At 37.9% G+C, this 23264-nt stretch overlaps 1 protein-coding gene across 1 annotated transcript; it reads right to left on the reverse strand.

Annotated features, from left to right (window-relative positions):
* Positions 1–4447: 4447 nt before the first annotated feature.
* Positions 4448–21649, reverse strand: RRH (retinal pigment epithelium-derived rhodopsin homolog). Its single transcript, XM_047799424.1, has 7 exons — positions 21071–21649; positions 14886–15076; positions 12321–12420; positions 11619–11772; positions 10522–10690; positions 6689–6867; positions 4448–5097 (listed from the first exon to the last, which is right to left on the reverse strand). The coding sequence occupies exons 1-7, from the start codon at positions 21171–21173 to the stop codon at positions 4983–4985; spliced, it is 1011 nt and encodes a 336-aa protein (XP_047655380.1). The 5' UTR covers positions 21174–21649; the 3' UTR covers positions 4448–4982.
* Positions 21650–23264: the final 1615 nt, after the last annotated feature.

Here is a 23264-nt window from a genome sequence, read left to right on the forward strand (position 1 = left end):
CAAACTCTCAGTCCATCCCACTCCCCTGCCTTCCCCTTGGCAACCACAAGTCTGTTCTCTATGTCTGTGAGTCTGTTTCCGTTTTGTAGCTAAGTTTATTTGTGCCATATTTTAGATTCCATAGGTAAGTGGTATCATATGATACTTGGCCTTCTCTTTCTAACTTATTTCACTTAGTATGAGAATCTCTAGTTGCATCCATGTTCCTGTAAATGGCATTACTTCATTCTTTTTTATGGCTGTGAAGTTAAATATTTTTAAAACTACCTCAATACATATGACATAGAGAATCCACAGGAACAGTCAAGGATTGAGGTAATAAGTATATAAGGCAGTTAACCTTCTTGTCGTGTAGTTCTATTCATCATCTTTAAACCAAGAATTTATTCAAAAGAAAACAATTCCATAAAAACAAAAATATTATGGAAAATACTATTTTAAATGAAGAGGATGCATATAGAAACAATGAGTCAAAAGAATTTTCTCTCACTTTGCTGTACAGTCAAAATTGACTGTAAATCAACTATAATGGAAAAAATAAAAACCATAAAATATAAAAGTAAAAAAAAAAAGAAATTTCTCAAAATAAATCAACTATAATGGAAAAAATAAAAACCATAAAATATAAAAGTAAAAAAAAAAAAGAAAAGAAATTTCTTAAAATAAAACACCATACATTTTCTAGATCTGCACAATTCATTTGTTCATCCAATATTTACTGAGCATTTCCTCTACGCCAAGTACTGAACTAAGTCCTAGGTACACAAAGATGAATAAGACATGATCACTACACATGATAAAGAGAGGCACAGATACACTTGTGAGGAAACGAGAGAACACCAGACCCAAGAGTACTGGTTGGGAAAGACGTCTTAGTGTGGGTGGTATCTGAGCTGCCTCTACAGAATGAATACCAACCAAAGTATTAAGGGGAAAATCAGGAAAAAGTCACTGTGAGCAGAGAACAGCAGGAACAAAGAGAGGGAAGCAAGAAATAGTATGTTGTTCTCAGAAAAACACAAGCATTTCAGGTGGCTCCAGCATATGATTTGAGACAGGAAGTTTAAAAAGAAGAGGAGGAGATAAAGCTGGAGAGGTGGGCAAAGATGAAATCATGAAGGAGGGTCTCGGATGCCCTGTCAAGGAGCTTGCACTCAGCTTGCAGGCAACGGGCAGCAGTGAAGGTTAAGCCAGGGAACACAGTACATTGTCATTTTAGATAGATTTCTCTGGTGGCTGTAGGGAGGAGAGGATTAAATAGAGCAAGCAAGGAGGGAGGAGGAGGCTATGGCCATAGTCCTGGTGAGCAGCCTACATGCAGCAACTTGGGCTGCCTTGTTGATCACAGCTAAGAGAATGCAACCTCAGGAAATGCCTGGGAGGGGAAATTGCCTGACTAGATGACGGGATGAGGAGAAGAAGAGATTTTAAAGCAACCCCAAGGTTTCCCGGCATGGACAGGCAGTGACTGGTAGTGTCCTTAAGTGCATTTGCAAGCTCAGGAGGAGGAAAGAATGACAGAGAGGTGGACAGAGCTCTGATCACCAAATGGCCAAAATGGTTTCTGAATTATTAATTACATGGATGTTATAACCTACAGAGCAGCAAGATATGATAAATTGAGAATAGAAAAACTGTTTAAAATATCAGAAATTAATAACTAAGAGATTAGAGGGAGATATGTAACAAAACTGGGTCTTCCTAGTCTTTTCATATAAGCAAATTAAGTGATTAACACGGTATTAAAATATAATTACAATGTTGAAGCAAAGTTGTACTCGAAGCATATTTGTCTCTTGCTTATTGCTGGAAATGAGTCCAAGCCTTTTCAAATTGGAACTCTGAAAAAATGTCCTGAACAATATTACATTCTCTCTGCCATGTGCTGTTTCTGTGATGTTGGGCACAGACACTCCCTGGTGCTTTCTCTGTAAATGGCTCATCTATAGAGGACGGGACGAGCAAAGAGCTAGTGGCACAAAAGCACTCAGAGCTGTCTGGGAGCCGTAAATATTTCATTTGGCCAAGGGGAAAGACAAAAGGTTAAAAAGTGCACATGGAACCATGTTGAAGAGGGTCACGAAGGTCCAGCTGAAAGACTTATACTTACTTTGCAGGCAGTTGAAGGGTTTTTTTGCTAAAGATTTTGGAGACTGAAACTTCATTTTTAAAAGATTTTTCTAGTTATAAAACTGATGTATTGATTGCAGTGGAGAAAGGCAGAGGATAGGGAAATAAATTAGGAGATTATTATAGCAGTTTATCCTTCCAAATACAGAGACAGTTGTGTGTATGTATAGGACTAATGTCTTGATTTTACTTCATATGCAGCCAAAGATGCTAAAAAGATAATTTACAAAAAGAAAAATAAAGAAAATACAATATGTAAAGATACACAGCCTCACCAGCAATTAAAGAAATGTGAAATAAAATTTGCTACAGTGTATAGCTTACAGTTTTTTAAAAAAATATACAGCACTGGAGTTCCCATTGTGGCTCAGCAGGTTAAGAACCTGACTAGTATCCATGAGGATGTGGGTTCAATCCCTTGCCCCGTTCAGTGGGTTAAAGCTGCAGCATAGGTACAGATGTGGCTCGGTTCTGGCATTGCTGTGGCTGTGGCATAGGCTGGCAGCTGTAGTTCCAATTCAACCCCTAGCCTGGGAACCTCCATATGCTGTGGTTGTGGCCCTAAAAAGACAGGAAGACAGAAAGGAAGGAAAGAAGGAAGGAAGAAAGGGAGGGAGTGAGGGAGGAAGGAAGGAAAGAAGGGAAAGAAAAAAAAAATCGATACAGCACTCTTAGTAGAAATATGATGGGAAAAGCGAACTTACTGCCAGTGGCAGTATAAATTAGTTTAATCTTTCCAGAGAGCAATCTAGCAATGGTAACACTTTTTCTATATTTTTTTATATAATCTGAGGAAACACTTAAATAGAAGTATCCCCCCCACCCCCAAAAAGGTGTTTGTACCAAAATATTCTCAGAGGTTCATCCATAAACCTAAGAACTGGAAGCAATTTAAATGCCCACTATTGGTCCATGATTAGTACAGAACAGACTGGGTCAGATGACCTGGGGATATATTTGGCCACACCTAATGGAAGTTCTTAGCTTAAATATTTACTATAACTTCTTTAATATAACTAGCTATATTATTTGTATTCAGACTATTTTACAAGATTATTGTTTTTTGCATTACCAAATGTGTGACTGAGTCTCTGACAAAAATAATGGTAACTAGACAACTTGAAGCAATTGGCCAAATATATAATTCTATAATAAGATCAGTGATTATAATAATGTAACTCTAGAAAGAGGAAGAAGCCAACAAGAGGGAACCAGTTTCTAGACAATAAAAGACTAGTAAGACAGGTGGTCCAGAGGCTTTTGGCTACTGTTAACATGGTCTAGTCCGGTAATAGAACACTGGGTGGCCTATCAACAAAATCCTCGTCTGATGTGGGAACGAGCATTCCCAGTACAATGGGACAACTTGGTCACGAAATGTCTCTCAAACTTGGTCAAGACTCTGACCAATAGCGAGGGGATTACAAAATGAAGACAGTTACCTCCTATCCAGTTCTCCAAGAATCAAGTCATCGGCAACTGCAGTCACTGACCTAACAACTGCCCTGAAAGGAATTCAGGGTGAAGATCAGGATGAAGCACTTGTGCGCTGGGAAAAAAATGGCAGAACTGGCCCTCAGATAGATTTTTTTTTGTCTTTTTGCCTTTTCTAGGGCCACACCCGTGACATATGGAGGTTCCCAGTCTAGGGGTCTAATCAGAGCTGTAGCCACCGGCCTACGCCAGAGCCACAGCAACACGGGATCCGAGCCGCATCTGCAACCTACACCACAGCTCATGGCAAAGTTGGATCCTTAACCCACTAAGCAAGGCCAGGGATCGAACCTGCAACCTCATGGTTCCTAGTCAGGTTTGTTAACCACTGCGCCATGACGGGAACTCCTAGTTAGATATTTTCAGGAGAAAATTTTATGAACCCAGTTTCTTACATCTACCCATACATAGAAAAGCACTAAAACCATTAATTAAGATATCTGTTCCTCGCAAATAGCAGTAATCTTAATATCTTCTTCAGCAACAAAGATATGTCCTTCATTGCACATATATCCTGGTCTCCCTCCCCACCTACCTCCTTGGAACAGTCCTCAGAGTTTTCTGAAAGACTGTCTCATGGGTTATACTCTTCCAGTTGGCTCAAATAAAATTTTCCATTTCTTTCTTACATTGATTATTGATGAATTTTTTCACCAAAAAAGACTGGGAAAAAAAAACCCAAAATACAAAAATCCCCACTCCAATTAAACTTAATTCTGCTAAATATATGGAGATATATACATAAACATGGTAATTAAAAATGCAGACTGCATATAATATGCAGATTATATTCCTATATAATATATACTTGTGCATGATGACATGATTTTAAAGCAATAGTGATAATATTCATTTGATTATTTTTGTTAAACAGTATGTTAATAATTGCATTAAAATATTAAAGTTGTGAAATGCTAAAAATGTTTTCCATCCTAGCTGGGAAATCCAACAACTCATTTCAGTGATTACTTTTAAAAGGCTAGTAACTATTATTATTATTAGTTTATTCTAACATTAAAATAGCAACTGCTTCTGACCTAGTGGAGGAACCGGGCAAGACACGAGGTGACTGATACCTGCCATGACAGGGAGAAAGAGAAGAGGCCTTAATCTCATGTGCCTCTATTCATTAAAGGAGACGACCAATAGGTTACACATATAAGGAAATAAAGAAACATTCCCTAGAGTAGCCAGTGCACAAACAGAAGAACTATAAACTATACTTGAGGAATTTACAGGTTATTAGGACAATACTCTGTTGGATTTGATCAAAATGGGCTCATATTTAAAATGAAATAAAACTATTGCAAAAATAAAAGTAAAGACAATGTTTTGATAATGTGTGCTTTCCTCTTAGTTCAGACTCTTCCAGAAGCCAGTGGGTTTTGAGGTACATCCATTGGTAAAGTACTCTCCAGGGTCATGGCTTGGTGAGTCTGACATTTGAACATGGCAAGCATCGCCCTCCGAAACCTACAATAAAAAAAAGGGGAAATGTGGCATTCTCCCATAGTGAACGAAACTTTTAAAGTACTTTCAAATATGACTAAGATGCCACTGCTGTCAAATGGCATCTCCGAATAAATTGCTGCCTCCAACTTTATCTATTTTTTGGCCACACCCATGTCACGAAGAACTTCCTGGGCCAGGGATCAAACCAAAGCACAGCAGTAAGCTGAGCCATAGCAGTGACAATGTGACCTCCTTAACTGCTAGGCCAGCGGGAATTCCTGCCTTCAACTTTAACATCTCCTGCTGAGACCCTTTATAAATGTATAAAGTATATAGTACAATTAAAGACCAGTTGGGCACCACTGATTATAAACACTCAAAACATTTAATAAAAATCAATAATTATGTCTGTTTAAGATGGCACTTCTAGGAGTTCCCATCGTGGTTCAGCAGATTAAGAATCCAAGAGGATGCAGATTCAATCCCTGGCCTCGCTCAGTGGTTAAGGATCTGGCAGCTGTAGCTCCAATTCGACCCCTAGCCTGGGAACTTCCATATGCTGTGCGTGTGGCCCTAAAAATAAAAAAAGATGGCACTTCTAATGTCAATCGCAAGGAATAATTTATTTGAACTAAGGATGTATAAACTTAATGCATTTGTTCTTCTGAGTGAAAGACAGTTTAAAGTAAGAGGAATTTGATACTACCAGACTTTTCCAAAAGAACTACCAATAGGCCCTGAATTTAAAATGTATTCTTTATTCTTCTTATGCAGTCTGTTTGGTCTTAAAAGTTCTTCTGTTTCTTTATATACCTGAAGCTAAAGCTGCTTTCCCAAACAGGTGCATAAATACATAAGTTTAATAGAAGCAGAATGGGCATTCCAGGATCACATGACTTCATCTCCGCTGAGATTTTTCTGGTCAAATATTTAAGCACAGTAGACCGAACAGTTAGGTTCATTCTATCTTTAAGCAGTAACAGGGAATAAAGTAGTCTAAGCTTCGCTGAGGAGGCATGAAAGAAATCTTTGCTTAGAGGCTCAACAGAGGGGGAAGAAGAAGACTCTCAATTATCCGAAATGATTACTTACTCCTGAAGCCCTTATGTTAGCACTGAATTTTTCTCTCCTGTTTGAATAAGTCTTCTTTCTTGTAAATATACAACTATGCTACTGATTTAGGGAGCCCAACACTACCTTTGCTTTGTGCACTTTCCCGTAACAGAAACACTCTTTTCTGTGCAAAACTGATTTCATGTATTGGAACAAGGTAACCAGGTGAACAAAGCTAAGCTCCCCAACGACCTTCCAGGGTCATTTCTGCCAGAGAGCCATCTAAGATGAAACTCAAATTTGAGGATGCAGAGCTGGCAGAACTTGTGTCTTGAGTTACCCTTGATGGGAAGGCCTGTCACAGAACTGGAGCCCTAGACATTTAAGGTCCTAAATGTTTCCCCAGCTGCATGAACCAAATAAATTTTACATTTGTCTGAAGTGAGTTTCTGTCCTTTCCCTCCCCAGAAGTTTTAGAAAATTATCTGCTCCCTTTTAAACTTTCTTTCAGTATATTTTTTTTTTTTTTTAGTTGAGAAGCACTTTAGACATGACTTACTTCTTATTAGCAATCACATAAATACAGGGATTGTAGAACGTAGAAGATTTTGCAAACAGTGGAGCTATGATGGCCATTGGAGGAGGAATCTTCTTTGGGTCACCAAAAGAAGCCCATAAGCACACGATAGAATAAGGGGACCATGCCACCAGAAACATGAGTATCATTATCACTGACATCTGTAAGAAAAAAAAATCAATATTTGCCAAGCCCAGTACCCAAAATACCAAAACAGCTAATCTATCTATAAGTGCGGGAAAACTTATCTAGATTGAAACTTGAATAAGTTAGGTTGTTGAAAGCAGACAAGGAAAAACTACATTCTTTGCCTCCTTCTCCTTTGCTTGTGCCTGAAGTCATTTATGTTAACAAGAGCTTGTGAAAGGGATGACTTTTACACAAGTGTAAAGAACGCCCTCTTGCTTTCAGTGAGCTAGGGGAGAATACAAACGCTGGAATGGATGAGAGGCAGATGAACCCACTCCCAGCCCACTTCAAGGAACTGCACTATGAACTGCTGGCATTGTGCTTTTTTTTTTTTTTTTTTCCTATCATCTGCTAATCTAAAAAATAACTTCCAAACTTTCTAAACTCAATCCGGAAAAAAAGAAGTCCTATACTTAGCTTGGAGAATTCTAATACAGGCATTTGAGCTTGGTATATAACAAATGATACATAACACATATAAGGCAGATAGTCTGTAAAGGAGCTCAACTTGCATTTTATATAAACGAAAAACTACAATTTACATTGTTCCCTCCTGACTGACCACTAAAATGATAGAAAAGGTTTAAAAATACATAAACCCATAAGGTCTGAGAATCCCAGATTAGACAATAGCTTTGTTAAAATTAAAGCTGAGGAGTTCCCACTGTGGTACAATGGGATCTGCAGCATTCCTGAGCACCAGAATGCAGGTTCAATCCCTAGCTCCACACAGTTGGTTAAAGGATTGTAGCTTTGACTTGGACTGAATCCCTGGCCCCGGGAACTCCATACACCACAGAGCAGCCAAAAGAGAAAAAAAAAAAAAAAAGTGAGTAACCACTGGCCAGGTGGCATATTACTCATCATAAGAATGATTAGAAAACAAATTCTTACAAAATGTTAAAGAGATAAGAATGAGGGAAAATCAGATACAGACTAATCCATTCCACTTAACTACAGAAAGTCTCAGGAATTGGAGGTGACAGTTCTGAATGTGGTGCTGCAGGAAGATCCTAAAACACAAAAGCTAATTAAACTCTGCAAAAAGAAGAAGTTAAGACTTTGGAATCCCCTCTCTATTCAGCTAAGGAACTGAACTGCCCAATCTCCCCAGAAGAATCCCAGGGTCAGTGTAAGAGAGAATAAAGCAGGGAGACTCAGGGCTGGGGTGGCTGGGCTCAGCTGAGAGCTGGGGTACTGTGCTGAAAAGAGGGGTGCTGCATGTGGTCCGTCCCTGCACTGCACTGTGAGAATGTGGCTACTTAGACCTGTACCTCCTACCCTAAAGGAGAAAGAATCTTCTCCTTGGAAACTGACCAGCCCAGAAAAAAATACCCAGAGGCACAGATCCTCAGAAATCTCCCCACAAAGACACATGCCAATCAAAGAGGACATCCAGAGCTTACAGTCAGCTTTTTTAGTGCATCACTCTTAACGGGTACAGGGATAGTCATCAATCACTAACATTGAGGAAACATGTAAACTGGCAGGCAGAGACCAAAACAGTGCAGGAACTCAGGAGAAACAGAAAATACATGATGAACAGAAGGAAAATATAAATATATACACAATATTATCACAGAAATGAGAGAAGATATACTTGCATTAAATAAGAGGAAGCTTTCAAAAGAAGTACAAAAAAAATCAAAAGTACAAAATAATGCTTTTATCTCATCTACAAAAAGCAGAATTTTTTTAAATGTAGTAGGAAGTTTGAAATGCACAGTCAACCAGGCTTAGGGTGAGGTAAATGAGCTGAACTATGCGGGCACAAGGTCAGATCCTGACTTTATTTAATATTTTATATTTCGTTCAATGTGGATTTTTTACAAATGTTGATTTTTTAAAATACTGCATTAACTATTTTCTTTTTTCTTCTCTTTTCCTTTTTTTTTTTTTTGGATTTCTGAGTTTTTGGGTGCCTTCTTAAATTTTGCAACCCAGGCCTCAATCTCCTTACCCACACCCAGACCTGGACATTGTTGAGAAAATCTTGCAGAAAGCAGAAATGAAAACAAACTAACTAAAAACAGAGACAATATTTTTTTTTAATTATGAGATAAATACAGGAGATTAAATACCCAAATAAAAAAAACTCCAGGAAAAGAGAACAGGGAAAATAAAATGGGAGATGAAACTCACCAAAGAAATAATACAAGGAAGCTCCCAGAAGGAAAGACCTGAGTCTTGGCCCTGAAAGCACTCACCTAATTCCCCACACGTGGGTAACTAAGGTGCTAGAGCAAAGAAATCAGCATGACATCTCAGAAAACTGGAGACAAAGAGAAAATCACGAGCTTCCAGAAAGAACACAGATCACCAGAATGCTGTCAACCTTCTCAACAGTGACACCAGAAGCGGGGAAACTATAATGTAATGCTTTCAAAATTCTTTGAAAATCACTTTTTTTCTACTTAGAATTCCATACCAAGCAAATAATCTGTCATTTTCAGGTGTGCAAAATCTTAAAAATGTTACTTTCCTGTAATCTTCTCAGGATTCTATCAGAGAATATGTTCCACCAAATGTGAGAAAGTAAATCCCCCCCACAAAAGGAAGACATGCGATTCAGAAAATAGGTGACCTGACCCAAGAGAGAGGTCAAGGGAATTCCCTACTGGTGATGAAGGACATCTTGGGGTGCGGGATTTCTTGGTAGTCTTAAAGAACAGTCAATGAGAGTTCCCGTTGTGGTGCAGCGGAAACGAATCTGACTAGGAACCATGAGGTTGCGGGTTCAATCCCTGGCCTCGCTCAGTGGGTTAAGGATCCGGCATTGCCATGAGCTGTGGTATAGGTCACAGACGCAGCTCGGATCTGTCGTTGCTGTGGCTATGGTGTAGGCTGGCGGCTACAGCTCCAGTTAGACCCGTAGCCTGGGTACCTCCATATGCCGAGGGTGCAGCCCTGAAAAGAGGAAAGACAGGAGAAAAAAAAAAAAAGAACAGTCAATGTAGAGCAGAGCAGGAGACCTTGGGCTGTCAGGAGGACAGCTCCAAGAAAAGGATGAAGTTGATCTAGTCCCTGACATATCTGAAAATACTAAGAGAAGACTAATGCTTCTGGTGGAGAGGTCAGAAATGAATTAGTGACAGGTACATAGAACAGTCAACAAAGCTACAGAGAGAGGTGGGGGAAAGAGAGAAGGGGAGAAAAAAGGGGAAGGAAGGAAGAGTAAGAAAGAGAAGGAATGAATTATTAATTCCAAGGTGGGGGGGAAGTTGAATAAAAAAAGAAATATAAATCACAGAGCCCTATAGAGATCCGCAATAAATAAAACTTAATCACAATAGTATAAATATAAATAATATAAATTCCTCTAAACAAATATTAACATTTTACTGACAAGATGAGGAGACAGAAAGGTTGATGGGAGACATAGGAAAAAGGTTTGTGGTATAAGAGAAATTCTCTTGTCTGTAGTAGGAAATCAAGAAATAACAGCAAACGAAAATATCCAAAACAGCAGAAAAGCACATCGTACAGAAATATGATGGCAAACATCAGAAAAAAAAGGCCAGAGAATAGGAATCGAGGGTTGGAAAGAGGTGACTGCAGGAGCCAAGGAAACAAGCTCATGTAAAAGCTTGATTACCCAATATTTTTTAAGGATTTTAATATCTTACCTTCGTTACATCTACCTGATCTGACCAATCTCTGTTGAGGTAAGCAGTGCAGTTACTAGTGGCATGACATTTAATGGATTGAGTGACATGGTAATAGCAGTAAAACATCACTATCAAGGGCACGATAAAATTTACTGCAACAACTGTCATGGTGTAAGAAACAAAAGACCTGAAAATAAGCAAAGGAAATAACCAAATCACTAATAATTACATGCTTAAATCACATTCAGTGATTTAATGTACTAAATAGGAAAAGGGAAGCAGGATAATTACCAGCTATAATACTGGCACTGTCCCGCAGTCATTTATTATTGTATAGCTTAGGAAGTACATTTGACTTTTAGTTCAATTGGACTAGAAGTCAGCAAACTATGGCCTGTGGGCCAAATCCAGCTGTTGCCTATCTTTGTGAATAAAATGGTATTGAAACCACATCCATTCACATACTGTCTATGGCTGCTTTCACAGGCAGAGTTGAATAGTTGCAATGGAGATAGTCTTGCCTGTAAAGTCTAAAATATTTATTTCTCGACTTTATACTGAAAATTTTTCAGATTTAAATTTAGTTTGAGAGATAGAAATTTTCTACTTGTTTTTCTGAGTAATCTTTCAATTCCTTTAATGAATTAAGTTTTCCTCTTTTGCCTGGTAAATATAGATAAGCATCCCTGATGAGCAAGCAAATTCTTGTAGTGACTGTGCTTTTGCTAGGTAATTCTCAGAAGATGCTTTATTGCCAGATCATTGAGAGAAGAAAGCCTGGACTTCCACCAGAGCTGCACACTGGCTAGCTCCACTAACACTCCTTTTTCCCCGCTCAGGTCCTACCTCTAAGGTGAAGGTATCAGAAGGATGTTCTGTACCCCTTTTGCTGCCAGAAGAGAAGGAAGAAGCAACAGAGCAGGGAGACAAGCGGAGCTGGATGACCTTTCCTTGGAATCAAGCATAATTCACTTTTGTCAATTCATCCCTAGCTGGAATCACAACATCTATACCAAGGAAACCCTCTGCTATAACATTTGATCTGCGCTTATATTTGAAATGATGAAACTGTCTACATGAAACACTTGATTATAAATTGTAAACATGTCTCTTACACGTCATTTTTCCGCCAGTTTATGGTACATGTGGCCCCAGTGGGATCTGGGGCATAACTAGCCCACCCAATGATAGGCATCAAAGCCCAAAAGAGGCCATTGATCCATGACCCCAGAATCAGGCCAATATAAGTGTTGGTGGTCATTCTTCTTCCTATTAATGAACATATGGAGTATTAGTCAATTCAATAATGTGATTCATATATTCATTTTGCTTTAACTGATTATTCAAAGTAGTTAAGTAGATTCTTTACAGAGCAATTTAGTTCACATAAAGCCTATCTACATGAATTCACATTCCGATTTTTAAAATGACATTTAAGCTGAAACCTGAATGATAAAAAGGATCATCCAGAGGATAGACAGAGAGAAACACTTTCCAGGTCTAGGGAAATAGAATTTACAAAGACCTCAAAGTGAGAAAGGGCTGGGCCAGTGCCCCAAAGTGAGAGGACTGATCCTAGGCCACACTGGAAAGGTAGCCAGAGACCAGTTCACATGGGGCCTTGAAGGCTGTGTTACAAAATTTCATTTTATTCTAGGTATAATAGGAAATCATTGAAACATTAAATCAAGGATTGTCAGAGAAATAAGAATGACCCTGATTGCAAGCCATTACATTTACATTTTGAAGTGAATGTGTGTTAAGCGGTATTTAGACAAGAAATGGGTTCACTGAGAAAGCTGAGCAAAGTGCTGTACCTGCTTCAGGACGGCAGATGGTCAGATATCGATCCACGGCCACAACAGTGAGCAACCCAATACTTGCCATTCCAAAAAAGATATTCAATCCGGCATAAATCTGAAAATCAAAATTGGAAAGAATCCACCATTCTACACGCCCTCCCAAGAGACATTTACACTTTTATTTCATTGCTAGAATCCCATTGCTTGAATTGTTATTTTACTAATTTAAAAATACATCACCTCTTGTCAAATTGTAAGTGGTTTAATTTATAGAAAATGTTTATAGAACATTTATAGAAAATGTTTTAATTAAAATAAACTTTTAATTAAACTTTTTAAAAATATTGACTTTAAGTAAAACTTTTTTCTTTTTTTTTTTTGCTTTTTAGGGCTGCACTTGCGGCATATGAGGGTCAAATTCAAGCTGTAGCTGCCAGCCTATACCACAGCCACAGCAACATCAGATCCGAGCCCTGTCTACAACCTATACCACAGGTCACAGCAACGCCAGATCCTTAACCCACTGAGCAAGGCCAGGGATCGAATCTGCATCCTCAAGGATGCTAGTCAGATTCGTTAACTGCTGAGCCACGATGGGAACACCACAAAGAAAAACTTCTAAACATACTCTATAAATAGAGTGCAAAAATAAACCATATATTAGATGCACTATATGGTCAATAAAAGATTAGTATTCAGAAGATAAGACAATTCAACAGGAGGTTAAGAAAAACAGAAAAATGGGCTCTTCACACAAGAGGAAACCTGAATGTTCATGACATAAGATATACATTCACAATAATATTCAAGGAAAAGCAAATTACAAGATACTATTTTACGCCCATCAAAATGCTAAAAATTTAAAAGTCTGACAATCCCAAGTGTTGGAGAAAATATGAACTAACAGAAGTTCTTATGGAGCTCCTGCTGTGGCACAGTGGGTTAAGAATCTGACTGCAGCAGCTCAGGTTGCTACAGAGCTGTGGGTTTGATCCCCAGAGCAGCTCGGTGGGTTAAAAGAGCTGGCATTGCCCTAGCTGCAGCATCGGTGGCACTTGTGGCTCAGATTCAATCCCTAGCCTGGGAACTTCCATAAGCCCCAAGTGTAGCCATTAGAAAACAAACAAACAAAACACCATACTTCTTATTAATTGGCATAATCATTTTGGAGAGGAATTTGGCCATATCTGATAAAGTTGAAGATGAACATTATCCACAACCAAATCATTCCTCTCCTAATAAAGTGTCTAACGAAATTCTCACATATTGCAGACATGTATAAGAACATTTATTAAAGGCTTGTGATTTTTTTAAATTGGGAACAGATGATCAATAACACGAAAATGAGTAAATACACTGGAGTATGTTCATTAAATGGAACATAATGCATCAATTAAAATGAATCTTAACTGCTATATTCATCCCTATAGGTAAGCCTGAAAAACATAATATTGGAGGAGTTCCCGTTGTGGCTCAGTGGAAATGAATCTGACTAGTATTCACAAGGAGGCAGGTTCGATCCCTGGCCTTGAACAGTGAGTTAAGGATCTGGCGTTGGAGTGAGCTGTGGTGTAGGCTGCAGGCATGTCTCGGATCCCGCGTTGCTGTGACTGTGGTGTAGGCCGATGGCTGTGGTGTAGGCCGGCGGCTACAGCTGATTCGACCCTAGCCTGGGAATCTCCATATGCCTTGGATGCAGCCCTCAAAAGGCAAATAATAATAATATTGGATAAAGAAAGAAAAATGAATAATGCAAACAATATGAGATTATTTACACAAAATTTAAAATATTCAGTATCTGGCTTATATGTAAATAAATATGTAGTAAAGAAACAAAAACACCCATGACAGAGAAGGGAGTAAGACTAAGGACCGTGTGCAATGTCCTTCAACAGTACTTGTAAAGCTTTATATCTTTATAAAAAAAAAAACCAACAACAACCTGAAATATATTGCAAAACATTAAGATCTGACAAACTGGTTGGTATATACGTGGCTATTCATTACTCTCTACTACTTTCGTTTTATCCTCTATAGTTTTAAAGCTTACAATAGCAACCTGTTTGGAAAAATCAGGCCAAAGTCATGAATACAAATTAATATTAATTTATTTCCTTGTCAGTAAAAATCACAGTACATATATTTACTAGTTATTCTCATGGGGATCTTTCCATAGAAAAAACCAGCAGCATGTAGTTTAACCACATTACCTAGATATTATGATGGACTCATTAAATATTTTGTTTCAAATGAAAGCAGGATATTTTTTAATTTGCAATACACAAGTTGTTATTTAAACATGCAAATGTTCATTTTTCTTCTCTAGCTGAATATAAATCTTTTGTTAGTTTATTTTTTCCTCTGGGCTGGGGAAATTTTGCAAATATAATGATGGCTAGTGATTTCATTTCTTATATTAAAGAATATATTTCCAGTCGCTTCTGAAGGTGTTTTCAATAAGAGTACCACATCTATTATCCTACATAATCTTATTTGATTGAAACCATTGGGATTTTTAAAAGACATTTAAATTTACATTTTCTTAGTTTATTTTGCTTTGATTCTAAAGATCTCCAATACCTGACATCCTGCATATCCAAACTTCCAACTTCCATGCAGATCTGAAGCTGCAGACATGGGATAGCCAATGCTACTGACCCCTATATCAGTAGCAGCCAAATTAATGATAATTGCATTTGTGGGTGTCCGAAGTTCCTTGTACTTAATGAAGATGCCCAAAACTACTATGTTGCTGAGAATACTTATCATACCTGAGAACATAAACAAAAAATTCACACACTTTAATGTATAAAAGTAGAATCAAAATTAAATAGTTAAGCTCCTTCAAAAACAGAGCATATCCATTTTGGTTCATTCGTTTGAGGAGCTCCAGCTAGTCTTAAAACTAATTGTAGTATCTTCACAGCTCTATTGTGAAAGAGAAATATGAAAATTAAAACACAAGGCTTTATGCCAATTGACATAAACCAGTACCGAAGGCTGGTGTTAATGTCTTCACTATCGATCAGTCTGACCTTGAAATTCTTCCCTTGCATTTCATGATGCTACCACTGCATCATGAAAATTTCAGGGTATATTTTTAGGATAGGCGTCTAAACATAAAGTCTCCTTTAGCAGCTTAATTTCATCCTCCTTCCTGAGGCTCTTCTCTGTATATGCAGTTTCTCGAGTCTCAGCTATCATTCTATCCTAATAGCGCCTCTGTTACTTTTCAGCCCTGAGCCACCGTCCAGTCCTGCATCCTTTCTCATTGCCATTAAATGTTTACTAAGCATCTATGGCATGTAAGATCATGTAATTGTTCCAATATTAATTGAAACTCAACATGTTCAAATCTGAATTCTTCATCACACACGCACACACTCGCCCCTACAGAAGAATGCACACTGCAAGGTCTGGCTATTCAGAGAGGAAGCTGAGCTGGTTTTTAGGTCCACTGAGAAGCCTCACAGGCAATATCACCCTAGCCAAGTTTCCACAGCCTAGAGGACTTGACTCCTAGTCCTGCAGGTCCAGAAACTCAATGTTGTCAATGCCCCAGAAATGACCGGATTCAGGTAGATGATGACTGAACTTTGTAATCTGAATGCCAGTGTATTAATTTACAATGTGTGATATTGTTGTGTGGACTGGATGTGCATATTAGCCTGATGAACACCCCCAACATGCAACAAAGGATGCACAAGCTTCCCATAAAAGGTCCTAATGGCAGCAGTGAAGGGGTGAATAGCTTTTAGCTAGAATAGAGGCTAGAGCTATTATTGGAATCCTAGGGGCTAAAGGAGGGGTAAACAACAGAAGGAAAAGAGTTGCATTCACCATCAGAAAGAGAACTCTGTGGTGAGCAGCCCCTGTTATTGCCAGAGACGGTGGAGGTTTCCAAGCACCAACAGACAAAAATTTCAGCTAAGCAAGAACTTCTTTTATATCTTGGCACTTTGGTCAAAACTTCCGCTCAGGAGTTCCCATTGTGGCTCAGTGGTTAACGAATCCAACTAGGAACCATGAGGTTGCGGGTTCGATCCCTGGCCTTGCTCAGTGGGTTAAGGATCTGGCGTGGCTGTGGCGTAGGCTGGTGGCTACAGCTCCAATTAGACCCCTAGCCTGGGAACCTCCATATGCTGTGGGAGCGGCCCAAGAAGATTAAAAAAAAAAAAAAAAAATTTCCACTCAGCATCCTGTTATACTAACCATCCAGGTTCCTGTTCTTTCCTCCTGCATGCTGCCGGCAGAATTAAGCTTGCAACACAAAATTATCGAAGGCTCTTCTCAAAACCTCCAACACTCCCCAACATCTGTGGGATAAAAGTCCACATGTCCCAGCCTGATATCCCAGGCTCTTTGCCCCAATCTGTTTGCACCCTCTCTAAGCAAATTTCCACACTTGTCATATAAGCCCTTCATTCATTCTAGTTATCAAATACACCAGGCTTGTGATAAATTTCAACACTCGTTTATCCCACTCAGAACACCCTACTCCTTTCCTCTACCCCCTCAAAATTCTGTTCAAGCCCAATTCTGCCCCAAAGGCTTGCCCTCCATACCCATAACATCCTCTCTGAATTCTCAAAGTACTTGTTTATTTTACACTTTATCTTATGCGATGCTGATTTAACTCATGTATTCCTAGTCTTTCCATGTGGATTTCAGGCCTCTAATGATTTGTATGTTGAGTATGTGACATACAGCAGATATATTTCATAAAGAGACAACTAAAATTAACATTGCTTAATATCTATGATTTCTGCATGCATAATTAAGACACAATGATATCAAATTTGATAGTTCTCTGGCTCAATTTTTTTGGCATTTAGTACCATAGCTCCAAAAAGCTTAGTGAATTAAAATCTTTCTGGGCTAGTTGCAGATTTGATTATTTTTAAAAGTCAGATAAAAGCACAGTGCAGTAAATTGTTGCCTATCAAGTATGCAACCAAAATAAACTTAATTCTGGGAAGGTCTTAGACATAATAGGGAAAAAGAGGTAAACAATTTAGCCCTTTATTCTCTCTGCAGCTGTCTCAAGCACTCCACTTTATTTCCTAGTTGTGGGTGACTTCTCTTGAGTAGACAATAGAACATTTAATAGTTAGGTCTAAATTTAGTTAATTTCTCTTTGGCTTCTGTGGCTTTCCTCCAATCGCTTTGGCAGGTCCTTCTTAATCTACTTCTTGGCCTTTCTTTCTTCATGTCTACCTAACTAAATAACTGCATTGTCCAAATTTCTGTCCTAGATCTCCTTTCTTACACATTCGACATAACCACACTCAAGTGATTTCACACATATCTAAGGCTATATGCTGATACTTTCCAGATCAATCTCAAAATCCAAACCCACGTGTCCAGCTTTTTTAAGATTTCTCTCAAACTGAACCCAGAGGTTTTCTCTCCTGCCCTCAAACTGTTCCTTCCTTAAGCATGTTCCCATTTTGGTGAATAGCTTCATCATCTCTCCGGTAGCCCCCGAAAGAAAACTAGTTGTCATCTTTGATGCTTCCTCACCTTCTCCCCAGTTTCCACATCCAACCATGGTGTCTACATCTAGTTCTTGAATGTGTCTGCTTCTATCTCCACTGCCACTACTTCCTCCTCTGGAGCCTTCTTAAATCTAAAGCACACAGAGGCCTCCAACGTGGTCTCTTAGCTACCACTACAGCACATTTCTAAAATGCAAGTTGGATCATGTCATTCAGGGACCCCCTGTATCTTTCACAGCTTAGGTCACAGCCATCCTTTCATCCTAGTATCTCTTACCCTTTATTCTACAATTCATCCAAAAATGAATCTCTTTCAGTTCCTTAATTCATCATGCCCTCTCGCCTCTTAGCCTTAACTGGAGAAAGGGAGAGTGGTCAAGTTGGTAAAAGTTTTGTAAGAGCTAAAATCTAAGAGAAATATTAAATTTGAAGTGAAAAATCTAAATGAACTTTCAGGGAGTTCCTGTTGTGGCACAACAGAAATGAATCCGACTAGTATCCATGAGGACACAGATTCGATCGTTGGCCTCGCTCATTGGGTCAGGGATCCAACGTTGCAGTGAGCTGTGGTGTAGGTTGCAGATCCAGCTCAGATCTGGCCTTTCTGTGGCTGTGGCTTAGGGTGGCATCTGTAGCTAGCTGTGACTCAACCCCTAGCCTAGAGGCTTCCATATGCTGCACCTGTGGCTCTAAAAAGCTATAATAAATAAATAAATGTAACAAATGAAATGAATTATTTGACTAAATTCTTTCTCTCAGTTTTGCTTTTAATTTGGACATTATAAGTGAGTTTTGTTAAAGCAGTGGGGGAGTTGGGGGCCTAAGTAACAATAAGTGTCTGAAGCATGAAGAGATTAGATATGCTCCCTTCAGTCCACCTACCCAAAACACAACATATACTCATGATATTGATAAAACTGATCCGATGGTTACACATGAGGGTTCTAGAACCAAAACACCCAGTTCAAATCCTGGTGTAGCTACTTAGTAGACGTGTGTGTTGGGAAAATTATTTAAACTCTTCATCTCTATAAATGGGAAAAATAAAATAAATTCACTTACTGAATTATCATAAGAATGAATTACTTTGTATGTGTAAGTATTTAGAACAGTTATTGGTATATACCAAGTTTTCAAATAACATTAGTAGAAGCAGTAGTGGTGGTGGCTATAGTTGTAGAAGTAGTAGTAGCAGGAGTCGTCATTGTCGTCATGGTACTGTTACTATTACTGTTACAGGGAGAAGAACCTGAGAGAATATTTTATTAACAGGAAATCTTTGGGAGTTCCCTTTGTGACACAGCAGTTAACAAACCCAACTAGTATCCATGAGGATGAGGGTTTGATCCCTGGCCTCACTCAGAGGATTAAGGATCCAGTGTTGCCGTGAGCTGTGGTGTAGGTCACACACATGGCTCGGATCCCATGTTGCTATGGCTGTGGTGTAGGCTGGCAGCTGCAGCTGATTCGACCCCTAGCCTGGGAACTTCCATATGCCAAGGGTGCGGCCCTAAAAACCAAAAAAAAAAAAAAAAAAGGGAAATCCTTGCATGCTTCTTTTGTAACCAGACCAAAAAAGACAGCTTTTCTTGGTCATCTACCAAAACCTAACTAAACAGTAAGTTTGTATACAAAGTATTTCTATGTAATTGTGAAAAGGAAATTATCTTTAAGTAGTATAATGTTTTCTCCCTTCTGTTGCAACAACAATTAAAAAATCCATTAAAAAGAGAACAAAACTTACCCAGTGCTTATCATACAGAGGTGGTAAAATAAAAAAGTTAGCATGTCACTGAACTTTACAATAATCAACTAAGGAACCACAATTTTTAGCACAGGACTAACACTCTGTGAATTATGGGGAAATTAAGCAATTATAAAGAATAAACTGGGAGTTCCCATTGTGGCTCAGCAGAAATGAAATCTGACTAGTAGCCATGAGGACGCAGGCTCGATCCCTGGCCTTGCTTAGTGGGTTAAGGATCTGGCATTACGGTGAGCTGTGGTGTGTGTTGCAGACCGGCTCCCATCTGGCGTGGCTATGGCTGCGGTGTAGGCCAGTGATTACAGCTCCAAATTCGGCCCCTAGCCTGGGAACTTCCATATCCCACAGATGCTACCCTAAAAAAAAGCAAAAAAGAAAAAGAAAAAAAAAGAATAAACTGGATTACAGTAGGATTTGTTATGCTTTAACTCTACTTTTGAATATATTTGAAATTTTTCATAAGTCAATCCAAAAATATAAGTTACTTCTAAAAATTCATTCCTGAGCTAAAGCTGAAAATGAAGTGACTGCTCAGCATAAAATCAATACAATTCAACCCATACATAAAAAAAAAAAAACAGAATTTCTGTTATCATTTTCCTCATTCTTTTTTTCAGCAAACAAATATTTATCTTAATCCAACATATGCATCAATGAGTATGTGTACGTGGGGAGAAAGAAATACCTGTCCTATTTGTACTGTATATATCATTTAGATATCTTTGTGCTATTTAACTTTACTCTTCATGACAATCGTGACAGGTAGCTTATTTGTGTCCTCTGTTTACAGATAAGAAAATGGAAGAACAAAAAGATGAAAGAATTTGCTCACTGTTGCAAATATACTAAAAGATGAAAGAAATCCAAAGCTTCAGAGCTCTCCAAAACAGCACTTGAAAACGAGCTGAATTTTCAACCTCTGACCTCAGTGACAATACACTCTGCTCTCTTTGTACAACTTTTAATTTTCTTTCCAGGATATTTCAATCTTAACTAGATTCCACCACCAAGGACAAAACCGCAGAAAGTATGTATGAGAATAGTAAATGCTATAAAAATACATTTTTGCCATGGTGGACACTCTTCCCCAATAAAAACTTAATTTGACAATGTAATAAATTATGGACGGTTAAAAAAGAATTACTCATTTTACCAAAAAAAAAAAAAAAAAATTTTCTCAGCTCCACATCACTGCTGTTTATCAAAATTCAAACTAACCTGTGACATTAACCACCATTAACGATGCTTTCATTTATCCTTTCACCTACGTTCTCTTATAAGATCTTTACAGCCACGAAATAGAGCAAGTATTACCATCCGTATTTACCACATGAACACCCCAACTCAGAAAGATTAAGTGACTTGTTGAGGTTGGCCAACAATATAGAACTGGAAACATTATTTCTGAATCCATGCTTTTTCTACTACCTTATGCTAAAAACCTCTACTTCTCTTCAGTCATTTGAAAGCAAAGTAACTTTTTACGGAATAAACATCCATACCTGCTGTAATCAAGTATGCTGCCACAATACTGTGTTCAGTCTGTGAAAAGACAGAGCCATCTTCATTTTTAGAGTCTGAATTGTTGCCTAAATCCATTAGCATTTTGGAGAGAAGATACTGAAACAGCCTTCATAATCTATGAAATGTTTTCAAAAACCACTGAGGGAAGAATTTTCAGAACCAATCATTTCCACTTAAAGACCTCAAAGAAGGGCCTTTTCATAGAGGCCCTCCCTTTTAACAAATTTTAATTGGGCTAAAGAGGAAAGGATTTTAATTCCCGGAACAAGGAATAAGCTTATTATTAGCAAGATAAAGAGAAATACCAAGCAGCACACATTTTAACCAGTTTGGGCATTGGCCTTATATCTAAGACGATTTTCAAGTGCACACATCCCACTTAAACAATAAACTCAGAAAATCAGCACATGACCTTTCTTAAGTAAGAGCCAGCCTTAGTCCTCTAAAACTATTCAGGTTAAGGTCCCTATTTTCTGTTGACCCTTTCAAGTTTTCTACTTCAGTTCCTTTTGTATTTTTCCATAACAACTTAAAGAATATCTCCCCATCCTTCCAAATCTGACTCCCCTAAAGAGAATAATATTTTTTGGTATATATGCTTTCTTTCTGTTTATACAAACATATATTTATATTTATACAACTGTTTTGAAGTTTTCCCCACTTTTTTTTTTTCATTCTCTTCAAAAAAGGGAGAGATATGTATATATAAAATCATTCCGTAATTTGTTTTCCCCTAAAGCCATACCATAAATTCCAGGTCAATAAACCTAAATTTAACTTATTAATAGCTATATATTTCAAAGCATGAATATAGCATGATCTACTTCACAATGCACCTTAGCTTATGACCCTACATTTTGATATGCACAAGTAATTATTTGGTAATAATCATAGCACATACCAGCAAAGTATCTACATTCAACAATTTATCTTATAAAGTACCGGGTAATTCTAATATTCTGGATTATCTTGTTCTCCATAGCTGGGTTACATAAGTGACAATCTAACATGAACACTGTTAGAATAAGACATCCTTACCACCTTTTTGTCTCATATTCTTTATTCCACATAACATTTTAAAATCTCAATTATGAATTTCCTAAAATCAGTAACTTAAGAGAAATGCTAGATGCACCAAAGTTAATGGTGTAATAATATAACAGAACCACTAGAGGGCTATATTTACCCACTTAATTTAATTTATAAATCTTAGAACTGGCATAACAGGAAGGGACCCAAGATAATCCTTCTGTCTCAATTCTCTCAGCTATATACTTGTATAAACTGAAGAAGCTGAACGAGGTTGGGTGATCTGTCCCAGATCTTATAGCAACTGGTACTCAAATTTTTATAAATGTAAAGTAATATTCTGAAGAGTAGGAAAGTGAACCTCATTAGTATTTCAATATCGAAATTTTTTAAAATGACTCTAAAGCAATGAACATAATACCTAACATTAACTCTCCCTTTTAAAAAGCTATGGGTTGTTAGGTTTTAAGTCTTTCTTTCTTTCTTTCTGCATTCACTATTCACTCAAAATTTGAGTCTGCTTTGGTTCAGAGTCCCTTCCTTTTCTGTAATGGATTATGCCTAGTTGTAGCATCAATTTAAATTTTCCAAAAATTATTATTTCTATTTATAAAAACTGAAAGAAAATTCCAAAGATGGCCAACTATTTGCTGTAAATAAAAGTTTTACCAGTTATGAGTATGGTAGGTCCATTCAAAATACTTTTTATGCTTCCTCCATGGATGATGCAGAAAAGCTATATTGAGATAAGGCTTAAAACACTAAGAAGTAATCAACAACAAGGTCCTACTGCATAGCACAGGGAACTATACCCAGTCTCCTGGGATAGATCATGATGGAAAAGAATACAAAAAGGAATGTATACATAGGTATAACTAAGTCACTCTGCTGTACAGAAAAAATTAGCATAACATTCCATAATAAAAAAAATTTTTTTAAAGAACACTAAGAAATATAAGCATGTCAAGTTTACACAGCTCATGATTCTTCAAGTTCATAAATTTTAATTGGTCTAAAGTCAATCTTCCTTTCAAAATTCTTCCCAAATTTCAGAGATACCAGGAAATATAGCTTGTATTCCACTAAACCTTTCCATTGCTATGGCAACAAGTACATGATGCAAGTAATCAGAATGCTACTCAG

This window comes from Phacochoerus africanus, chromosome 10 (genome assembly GCF_016906955.1).
Source record: "Phacochoerus africanus isolate WHEZ1 chromosome 10, ROS_Pafr_v1, whole genome shotgun sequence".
Classification (NCBI taxonomy): Eukaryota; Metazoa; Chordata; class Mammalia; order Artiodactyla; family Suidae; genus Phacochoerus; species Phacochoerus africanus.

Bases quoted from the DNA above. Each gene is read 5' to 3' on its own strand.
- RRH (XM_047799424.1), bottom strand. From the start codon at position 21,173: ATGCTAATGGATTTAGGCAACAATTCAGACTCTAAAAATGAAGATGGC. The intron at 15,077-21,070 runs GTATGGATGTTT...TTATGTTCTCAG, and splicing joins AGCATACTTGATTACAGCAG to GTATGATAAGTATTCTCAGC. The intron at 12,421-14,885 runs GTATTGGAGATC...TTTGATTTTCAG, and splicing joins TTGGATATGCAGGATGTCAG to ATTTATGCCGGATTGAATAT.